The sequence below is a fragment of the Stegostoma tigrinum genome, chromosome 33 (assembly GCF_030684315.1).
Source record: "Stegostoma tigrinum isolate sSteTig4 chromosome 33, sSteTig4.hap1, whole genome shotgun sequence".
In the NCBI taxonomy this organism is placed as follows: Eukaryota; Metazoa; Chordata; class Chondrichthyes; order Orectolobiformes; family Stegostomatidae; genus Stegostoma; species Stegostoma tigrinum.
In genome coordinates this window covers 9,039,072-9,050,773 of record NC_081386.1, presented here as the reverse complement: position 1 = coordinate 9,050,773, position 11,702 = coordinate 9,039,072, and the positions used below count along the sequence as shown (strand labels likewise).

Genomic DNA, 11,702 nt, shown 5'->3' with positions numbered 1-11,702 from the left:
AAATTCCAGAGGGGCAATATTTTTCACACGGAGGGGTGGTGAGTGTCTGGAAGAGTCTGCCAGACGCAGTGGTGGAAGTGAGCACAATTTCATTGTTTAAGAAACATTTGGACAGATACATGGATGGCATAGATAGGGAGGGATATGGACCAATCACAGGCAAATGGGACTAGTTTAATTGTGAAAACGGAGCGGCATGGGCAAGTTAGGCTGAAGGGTCTGTTTCCATGCTGTAGACCTCCATGATTCTACAATTGAGAGGGTGCCTGTGCCAATCATGAACGTAGGAAGGGTGACTAGTTGCATTCCCTGACAGGAAACTGACTCCCCAGTAGACCCAATGATTTGGGAATAAGGGCAATGCCCCCAAAACAGGAGGGGACAAGGAATCCCTAATTACACTCCTGTCTAAGAGATTGTCCAGAAATGGAAATCTCATCTATGGTATGGCACATAGGTAAAAATGCGCTATCATTCGCCCATCATCTGTTTTTGTCTGAGACTTTTTATGGACTGAAATGTTTTTAAAAGGGACAAACACAGACCTAAAATGGCTACCAAGGCAAGTCCAATCAAATAAACAAAATTGTCTATCCTGAAATTACTGTCTTTATCTAAAACCAATCAAATGAGTTACGTCGAGAAAATCATATCAGTATATCCTGTTTTACTTCGTGTTTGTATGATAACTTAATATATTGAGAAATGAAAGGCTCAGCTGCCCTTTGATAAGCTTGGGAAGACACTGAAGCCAGACTCTGTATTACGTGTGACACTATATTTCAAGCAGATCCTTGGGAAAGCAAATTAGGGACATAACCATTTAACTGAGAATTCAGACAAACTGCACCAAATGCTGGTGGCATGAGTCAACAATTAAGCAAATGTGATCTCAGATTAAAAATCACACGGTGTCTATAAAGATTTTTAAACCATATTCCTCCTGCCAGTTTTTTTCTCTGCTCCATCCTTTGGTAAATTTATAACTTGTGCATTTGTGTGTGTTTAATGTTGCATTTTACTAATCTTTCCTCAGGTAGAAATTGCCTCCTTCATTTGATGCAGTTAATCATATTTTCAATTGATGTGTGGCGTAGTTGTGTGTAAAAAGGTAAACAAAACATTTGTTTCGATTGATTGAGATAGTATTAAAGAGGATTGTAACATTGTCACCTTAGACTGTTAAACTCAATATTTATTCCACAAAGCACCTAATCCTAAAATGGAGGTCTGTTTCTTAAGCTTCCATTGAGCTTCATTGTAACAGTACGGGAAGCAGAAGACAAAGGAGTCAGAGTGGAACTGAGAATTAAAGCCTCAGGTAACCAGGGCACAGCATCATGCTTACTGACTGAAGAGACATGTTAATCAAAGTGGTCATCTAACCTGTGTTTGGTCTCCTCAATGTACAGGATACCAAGAGAGCAACTAATATGTTTTATTAAGTTGAAAGTACAAATTAATTGTTTAGTTGTAAATAAACCCATCAGTGATCTTCAAATAATCCACATACTTCATCGGTGTGACATTTAGATAGAATGAGAACACACAATGCCCTGTCAAAGGAAGTGCATGTTCTGGGTGATGGAACACTAAGGTGATATCTCCTTCAGCATGCTAAAGAGGATGTGGTGTTGCCATTGCACTGGTAGTAATGGAAATGGCAGAGGATGATTTGTTGAATGTGGGGTCTGGTGAGCTGGAAAGGGGAACACTATCTTAGTTCTGGGGACTAAACGGCTTGGGTAAAATTGCAGGAAATGGAATAGACACGGTTGAGGGTTTGGTAAACAATGGCGGAAGGAAACCCTTGCTTCAAGAAAAAGAATATCATTGATGCTGGCAACTTCAGAACAGCGGCAGAGATGGAGAAACTGAGAGAAGAATTCTTGCAGTAGTCAAGTTGGCTGTGGTCAAGTTTGAGAATATCAGGAGATTCTGATCATGTCACAACAGCATTAGATAGAACATTCGGAAAACAATCAGCCCCAATGAATGTTCACACGAATGGTGGTACAAGACACTTTGATTTAAAACGGACAATATTGATGCAGCTATCTGTTATATGCCAGTCTCAATTTTTATTTCCATTAACTTCACTCCAAGAGATATATAAGAGGCAACAGAATCAATAAAGTCCCTTTTATTTTAAGATCCAACACTAAATATTGTGCAGTTGGAACTAGCATGATTCTTTCTTTGCAGTGCAATGTTAAAATATATTCACATTGAGAAAATTACTTTTCCTGTATGTAATTATAGAAAGTATAAAATCGGAATTTACATAGTAAAATTAGATACATCTTGAGGTTTTGTTTTTCATCAATTAGCAACGTGTCAAGAGAAAACTTGGGGGAAGGATTTTGAAGAGAAACACATAGAATTTGACACAATAATACATCAAAGTATTACGGATGTTTGAGATCGGAACTAAAAATAATAAAATATAATGATAACTCCAAGTTTGGCAACAAAGCAAGGGAAACAAGATAGGGGTTTATCAATTAGCACTCATAGCATTTTACAGCATGGAATGAGGCCGTTAGGCCCCTCGTGGATCTGCCAGTTCTCTAAACAAGATCTAAGTAAGGAGCCTGCTCTTACCCCATGTCATTTCACGATCTTCTGATCTCTGTGTCTATGGACTAAGGATGTGGGGCAGAACTAGTTAGAACGGAGGAGGAAGGAACTAGAATGTTATCAGCAACTAAATAATAATGAAATGATTAATTCACTTATTTCAAATACTTTAAGTATGGAGATCACCCTTTAATACTTGTTTTAGCATTATTATTCAAACCATGTTATTACAATCCGATGAATCAATCCCAGCAAAACATCAAACTCAGACCAGTTGATATTACCAGGCAAGTTTTAAAAATTCATTCGTGGGATGTGGGTGTCACTGGCTGGCCATCATTTATTGTCTGTACCGAGTTGCCCTTGAGGAGGTGGTGGTGAGCTGCCTTTTTGAAACGCTGGAGTCCACCTGCTGTGGGTTGACCCACAATACCCTTAGGGAGGGAATTTGTTAGTTTGTGTGTTGGCACTGCAAAGCCTGAGCAAAAATGCAAGTGAAATGGATAGCACAGCATTGGGAGTCAACGCACAGGTAGTAGGTTCCAGTTATTATAATATCACATTAATCAGCTAAACCATTTTCTGTTGCGTTCTGAATGGAATGTGGGCAAAAAAGGCAGTAGTTGCCTGGCTACCCATTTTACATCCTGCCCAAAGTTCCTTTCCATTCTACAAATGACCTCCACCATGTGTACTGTATGTTGACCACAGCTGAATTTGTTCCTCAATTCTACCCTCAGCCTCTCATCAATTTAAAGCCAACGGGACCATTACTGGGGCCTTTGCACACTGTATTAAGAGTATTACAAGATCAAACACGCAAAACCCATTCACAAATCGCAGTACCAAAATACAACATTTTTTATTGTGTTTTATTACAAAAAAAAGAAATAAAGTGCCTTTTTAATAACACCATACAGTGACAAGATTAACATACAAAACACTAACAGGCACGTTTGTTGCTCTGTGTTATCAAAATGACTTGGCAGTCTCTGGTACAACACAGTGTGAGGCTGGATGAACACAGCATCAGAGGAGCAGGAAAGCTTGACGTACATTACAAGAAATGTAGACTGTCATTTGTACCATATACTTTTCGCAGACAGATCTTCCCCCTTCCCTATGTCTTTATACTTCCATTGAGCGTACAGTATCGGATTCATTTTGACAGATCCAGCCATACACATATTCCTTGTTTACGCACTGACCTAAATCTCACTGTTCTCACCCTCAAGTTTCTTAATAAAACAAAAGGGCACAGATCAGTGATAAGTCTTTTTCTCTTCATTTAATAACTGGAATGTAACCAGTGTAAACCATCTGCTTCGAGGTCTTTGATGTGACAAGTCCGTCACATTATTATTCCTAATAATAAGTAACTTTGGTATTTTATAATACATGCCTATGATAAATTCTTCAGACATTGCATTTATCTGGACTTACTATGTCTTCAGGACATCTCAAAGCACTTTACAATGAAAAGATTACTTTAAAGTTCTTACGTAAATCTAAGTCGATACTGTTGGTAAATGTTGACGTCTACATGATTGGAATGTATTGGAACATTATCTAGAGCTCAGATGGACTTTAAACTTCCAAACTGAACTATTTTTCTCTGACTGTGTCCACAACAATCCCAGATTCCTATATTCCACCTTAAATCAGAACTAGCACTTACCATTATTACAGCCACAATAAAACACACAATGTTAAAAACGTCATTCATTTTAAAACATGCTATTACATACTCCAAGTATAAAGTACAATCATATTTTGATCCACCATTTAAAAACATTTTAAAACACACTGTGTGTTTGGTCATTGCTTTTTGCAATCATTTCATTGTAGATACACACACATAAAATGAAAGACTTCTGGAGATAATTAGATTACTCCCTCCCAACCCAAGTCATAAATATTTAAGGCTGCCAAGCCTACATCTAACACAGTGTAAAATGATAAACTTAAGACCATTTTCTTCTGAAATTATTACATTTCTAGATCAATTTAGTTTACGAAAAGCAAAGAAACATTAGCAACAAAACATGTAACAGCTTAAGAATTCCACCTAGAGGGGGAAAACATCACATTTTACAGAAAATACACAAAATACAGTCCATACAATATATACAAGACATGTGCAAAAAGCCCAAGAATGTAAATGGCAATGTGCAGTCACTAGTACCCGACAAGAAGATTTTATACATAGTGCATAGGAATTCAGGTAACAACTATTACCAGTTGGAAATTTGTGTTTTGTGCTAACTGTATAAGACCATTAGACTTTAGACAATTATTACAAGTATTTCTTAGTAAAACTGTGTTTAGATGTACCTATACGAAATCTTATTTTAATCTGCAGAAGGTAACATAAGTTTTTATATTTCTTTCAAAAAAGCATTTACTATAACACAAAGCTGATAACATCGACTTTTACATGCACACTGATTAAAAATGATATACTTGGGCCAATGGAGAACAGATTTAATGCCAGTGGAGCTTGTTGTCACAGCTGTAATATTATTTCTATGACAAAATTCCAATGTTTTTATAATTCTATTGTGAGTAGCTGTTTGTGAGGAAATGCACTGTTCCTCAGCCTGAGAGACAATAACATCAGAATTCTAACGCACAAGACTAATTTCCTTTGGAACTGGGGTGGCTGGATTGTGATGAATTGAGGTTGCACTAAAACCTGCAAATTAACTTGAGCTGTGGAAAGCTAGGTGGGTGGGTAGGGGGAAAGGAGTGCAAGGCTCTCCTGATGTGGGTGAATGGCTTAGGCTAGGAACAGGCTGGTGAGGGCGATAAACAAAAGTATGGACCTGCTAAACAACAGGCTCACTGCATTGCACGGCTTCCTCTTTCTCCTATGTTCCTTTGCAATAAATTCTCTTTTGACTGACCAAGTTTTTCAGATTGTTGTTTAAACTAACAATGTACACACAATAAACTGTAGCTGTCTATTCAAAATGTTATGTTTCAGGGTAGAGAGGCTCCTTTACAGGTTTTCACTGAGAAATTGCTACTACAGCCTGGTTTCACTGCTTAAAGATCTTCTTCTGGTGTATAAAAAAAACAAGTCAGCATAATTCCCATCAACGTTAACAGTAAAAATCTGTTTTCTATCGACTTGAGCATATTTTCATACCATCTTTTAGCACAGCTTGCAGCACAGGTTCTATTGTTATCTACACCTACACTACCTCAGTTTAAAAGGGAACTGCGACAACATTTGCATTAAAAGGTCTGTCTTATTAGTGAGAAACCAGAAACAAAATTGAGAATCAAAATGTAATGACTGAACAATAAAGGCCAGCTGGAGACACACATTTATATGATGTCATATAATATGTACCTTCTTCATAATTCAAAGAACCCTACTGTATATTTGCACTTATTTCCAAGAACATAAGTTGGAGCCTAAGAACTGTGATAGTAATGGTGCAAGTGTTTACAAATTTTTATGGTGTAGGGCACAGATATATCTGAAGTAATACTAATTTTTAAGAGTGCCATCTAGTTAGCCAAACTAATTTGATTTAAAGTCCACATTTCTAACAAATGACTTCTCTAATTATTGGGACTTCTCTTTCAATGAATGCTGTTGAGTATATGGGCTTGTCCTTAAAAGGTAACGTTAAGAAATTGGGTTTTTATTGAAAGGCAGAGCCTTAACCAATGGAAAACTAGGGTCCTGATAAATTCTCTTAAGATCAAGTCAACACTTGTACCTCACCCAGCGCTTTATATTTAACTGGTGTCACCTAAAATAGATCAGTTCTTCATAATTAGGCTCTTCCTGTCTTCTGAACATAATTGATCTTTATGCTGACTGTTAACAGAAGGGATACAGGACTCACTACACACATCTTCTGATTGCAAACTCAACAGTGACTGCTCATTTGATCAGGTCTATGACCATCTCTAACTCTTCTCCTACATTGCACCTCAGTGAAATGCTTTGGGACATCTTAGTTTTAAAAAAATACAAACTGGTTAATTGTAATTGTGGAATATTCCCAATGAATCCTTCCCCATCTTTGTCAGTGCTTCACCTGTTCAAACAGCTATTTGAACATCACAAACAAACAAATGGGCAAATACTCTAAGCACTGGAGCTCATCTGTCCAAATACACCTTGACCAAACCAACTGTTACAATTAACTATGTAAGTAACATCCAACTACACTACAACTAATGTCTATTTTAATTATTTGCTTTATCAATTAAACATTTAAAAAAAGTTAGTTGATCAAGAACAATTTGTTAAATTTTCAAGCATTTTCTTTTAAACAACAGGATTATGTTTGTCACGTTCTCCCCACTTCTGGAAGATTTATTACAACTGTTACATTGTTGGAGAAATGTTTTATCTTTCTGTACTTTACATATGTCAACTCTATGGTAGATTTCTGCAGAAAGTCATTAGGTTTGTACTTTTCACATGGAAGGGAAGAGTTTTCAACTGTGTCCTCACAAGGTCATGGCGAGACACACAGTATGAAGCAGCCACTCTGATTATTTAGTGACTGCTGTAAAATAATAATGCTTTATGCAATGCTTGCTACATATATAGTCAGCCATTGTAAGGCTGCTTAGCCACAATCCCCAACAATTATCTCAGAACATAACCTCTAGTTCACAAACCTTACTGCTTTCTCATCCACCTTCGTCTTGTGATTATCTTTCTCCTTCACCGTCATATTGCTCGCCCACCTCCCCTCCCCACAATCCCCACTCCCCGCCCCCCAACCACCGCCCCCCCCCCCCGAAAATAAACAAGAAATTGAATATCAATGTCACATACCATGAGCCCTAAATTGCAAATGGATTGGGAAAAATTGCCAGTCAATATGTCATGCGCTGTTCCATGCTGCTTGGTGGATGGTCACAGACACACAAGTTTACTATAAGCTCAGTTTCCACACCAACAACCATCCATGCATGTGGCTCACATACAGAAGAGAAAGTGTACATGGCACAGGACAACAATTTTAGTCTTGTAAGCTGCCAAGCTTTATGTTTCTAAATTTTGTGTGCCCCGTCCCTTGTAGGAAGGCTTCAGTTGATGCCATAGTTCAAACTCACTCTGCCGTCTCACACTACAGAGTCTTTGATTTCAGAACCAATCCTCACCCTCGGGTGGGGACAATGGGCAGAAATCTCCACGTACAAGTTTTTTTGGTTCATTTGGTTGTTCGGCGACTCAGGGTACCCAGAGTCCTTGTCATTGAGAGCGTTTTCCAGCACAGGGGTACTGCAGATATGGTTATCATTCAGACTCTGGTAGCCTTTGTGGTGCTCAGAGGCTACCACTTGCACTGGGTTTCCATTCAAAGGCAAGCTTTCGTGAGGAATCTCAATCTTCCTTTGCTTCTTTTGCTGTATGTTCGAGCACTCACCGTCCTTAATCAGCGATTTCATTTTGTCTCTGTTCCGGTATAAAAGGACAAGGGACAAGACCGCAAGTGTTAACCCAAAGACCACACTTACTGCTACAAACTCCGTCCAGTAAGTCTTGCTGTTGGTGAGCTGAGGGAAGCGGCTCTCACTGCTCAGCGGATTGATAATGATCCCATTCCCTTGTGATCTAGGTCCATCATTCAATTCCTGGATGGACTTTCTTGATGCATACAAGGTTGTGGCCTCTGGAGAACCATCCAATCGCATGCAGTAGTTTGCGACCAGCAGCCAAAAGTCCTCTTCTATGGCCCAGCATTCGTAGACCCCCAGAGGTTCCGCCGTAGCAATGATCCCACCATCGGGAAGCACCATGAAACTGTCATCGACGGCTGCCCCATTGTGAGTCCACGTCCTGGTGGCAAAGTTTGACTGTACTTTGCATGTCAGCACCCTGAAACTGTTGGGCCTCACAGTGACCGTCTCACAGGAGGTGGTACCTGCTTATCAGAGACAGAAAAAGTCAATACAGTGTCTTAAAATGCACACTTCAAAGACAAGGACCTACAGAAACAGAACGCAAGCACATCCCACTGCTACGGAGAAAGCTGAGACAGAGGAATTATGAGTAATGTGTCTCTCTTCACACTTCAACTGTGATTATACATCACCTTTAGTTCCTTGCTGTAGAACCTACTGATTGGGAAAGGCACTATAGAAATGTAATTTTTCTAAGGAGCTAACATGTGTGAAAGATAACGGATAACAGAGTTAAGCATCTGTTCAAGCAGTGCTCAGTTTACTCTGTTTACAGTTGATTTTTAAAAATTTTAAATACATTTATTCTATTTGCAAATGAATGATTCTCCATTTAACATGATACGACCATCACATGAGTTTATAATTCACCAATGAACAGACAGGTCAACCAGCTTTATAGATTTGCATGTTCAATCTTATTACATTTCTTGCAGCAAATTCTGACTCACTCATTTCTGTTGATGTAGGCACTTGTGGCACAGTGATAATGTCCTTACCTTTGGCAAGAGGTCTGGGTTCAAGACACACCTGGAGGTGTATCATTGCATGGCCAAACAAGTTGATTAAAATAAATAAGTGGAAAGTGAATCTGGCAGAACACATTTGGGGAACTGAGTCACAGAGTTTACAACCTGAGTGCTGAATGCACAGCCATTGGTTAATTAGAAGTAAAGAGTTTTAAGGAAAGGCTAAGTGGGCTAGGGTTCTTTAATCAGAAGACTGAAGCATGATTTGTGAGAAGGCTATAAAATTATAAAGGGATTCAATGTGGTAGATATAAGGAAGATGTTTTCGTCTGTTGGTTGGTTGGGACTAGAACTTGGAGTCACAAACAGAGTATTGTTATAAATACGTCAGGCAGGGCATTCTTTAAAGAGCATCTTCTTTATCTAGTGCTTAGAATGTAGAACTTGCTACAACATTGGGTTGTTGAGGCAAAAAGCATTGATGCACATGAGGGGGAAGCTAGGCCAATACACGAGGAACACAGGAATTGAAGGTTATGTTCATAGCCTTGGAGGAATTAGTGGAGCAAGTAGTAATTGTACAGCATAAACACTCCTGGAATCGAACAGCAGCATTTGGGCTGTTCATTGTAATTCCACGTAACTGTCATTATACCACTGTGCTGGATTTAACACAGACAGTATCAGTGTCCACCTCTGAATTAAAAACTGATTGTCTACTTATCCCCCATAGAGAAATGAATTTTAATTTGATAGAACACATATAAAATTCCCAAACTTTAACACCTCCATGTATGGGTGTCCCTACAAGTCAGATTGACTGGGGAAAATATCCTTGATCCTTCACTGTTGCTAGACCAAACTCCTGGAAATCCCTTCTGAATGACACTGTGGGTGTATTTACACCACACAGACTGCATTGGTTCAAGAAAGCAACTCACCATCACCACAATTTGTGATGAGCAATAAATGCTGGTCTTATCAATGACACTTATACCCCAAGGACCAATTTAAAGCAAAGTTTCTAGCAGAGGTCAGTTGTCTTTATGAAAATTGAGCTTGAAAGTTTCAACATCTTGTACAGGATATGCATGTATAAGGACGCGTAGCTAAAGGTGACACAGAAACAAAGTGTTAGAGAAACTCAGCAGGTCTGGTAAGGACAAATAGAGTTAAAGGTGTGAGTCAAATTTGACTCTTCTCCAGAAATGAGCAGTTGGTCATGCACGGGTCTTAATGACTTCAGGATGTCAATTGCAATTTTAAAATATTCGATGGCCATATTCAATGGTTTAATTGGTCTATGCTTGATGATACGAGACTGTTGATCTGTCTTCACTGTGCCCAATTTATTAGGCTGGGTATTGACTCAAGAGTTTGAATAAACAGAATGACCTCAAAGCTCAGCAGGTACGAGCACTGGTGCCAATACTTCTGATTGTAGCACTGATTAAAGCACTGTAAACAAATTTGTCACACATTTAGAAACCAGGGCCATCTCAGAATTGCTCGGAGGTAAATCAGAGATATGAAATATTCAATAAGCTGTCAAATATTCAACAGACAGGGCTGGAGGCACAAGGTGTGGATCAGAAAACATGCAGAATAATTTTAAAGATTATCTTGTGGAATCTGAAGATGTTGGATGAGACTTTCTACAAAAATATGGCCTCTCTCGAAATTTCCTGCTCTTCCTCCTGTGAGCATTTCTCTACGGACCTCTATTAGACAGGGCATTCCAAGACCAATGAGTTGATGGCCCAAACACATTTCATTGTCTCTACTTCTGTCATCTTCTGCAGTTAATGGTTGAATTATTTTCTTTATTCATGCTTTGGTTCAGAGTGTAGTTGGCTGGGCAGGCATTTATTGCCCGTCCCTAACTGTCCCTGAACTGAATGACCTACCAGGCCACTTCAGAGGGCAGTTAAGAGTCAATGACATGTCACATGGACACAGACCCATGTAACAGCGGTACTTTTCCTTCCGCAAAGCACATCATGAAACAGATGGGTTTTTTGATCATCATTGGATTTTTAATTCCTGGCTGTGTTTTTTAAAAAAAATGAATTAATACTACACCATCTGCCTTGGTGGGAGTTCAGTCCATGTCCCTGGAATATTATCTGGATTTCTGGATTATGATAATTCGCATTACACTATCGTGTCTCTTCTGAATGTACAACACATCCCAGAACAATTCACCTCTATTCTGAGCTAGGCCTTGTAACATCCTCTCACTCTGTCTTCCTTTTTTGAGGCTGAAGAGTCCTAGGGCTTTCTAACCTAATGGTTTGATATGAATGTGTGGCTAGTCAGGCCATTTCAGACGTCAATATTGAGTCACCAAATATAGAGTCACATTGAGTCCAGTCCAGTCAAATGTGCCTCAGGATCAGAAATTGGTAATTCAGGTCTTCAGGCCTATTCAATCATCGGTTATAGTTGATCTAATGGTTGCTTCAATTCTATTTACTTGTCTACCCCATGCCCTTTATACCTGTGGCTGATTACGCTTGTGAACAACTGTACTTCATGGGGAAGTACAGTGATTAGCACTGCTGCCTCACAGCACCAGGGGCCCGGGTTCAATTCCACTCTTGGGTGACTGTCTGTGTACAGTCTGCATGTTGTCCCCATGTCTGTGTGGGTTTTCTCCTGGGTGTTCCTGTTTACTTCCACAGTTCAAAGATGTGCAGGTTAGGTGGACTG

At 39.2% G+C, this 11,702-nt stretch overlaps 1 protein-coding gene across 17 annotated transcripts in view; it reads right to left on the bottom strand.

Moving 5' to 3' along the window:
* Nucleotides 1–7,356: 7,356 nt before the first annotated feature.
* sema4ba (sema domain, immunoglobulin domain (Ig), transmembrane domain (TM) and short cytoplasmic domain, (semaphorin) 4Ba) overlaps nucleotides 7,357–11,702 on the bottom strand; it is a 386,815-nt gene continuing 382,469 nt past the window's right edge. For all 17 annotated transcript variants that reach the window (XM_048562773.2, XM_059639201.1, XM_048562774.2 and 14 more), the window contains one exon: nucleotides 7,357–8,483. In XM_048562773.2, coding sequence (XP_048418730.2) covers nucleotides 7,681–8,483 — 803 coding nt within the window. In that variant the 3' untranslated portion in view covers nucleotides 7,357–7,680. The remainder of the gene's footprint in view (nucleotides 8,484–11,702) is intronic.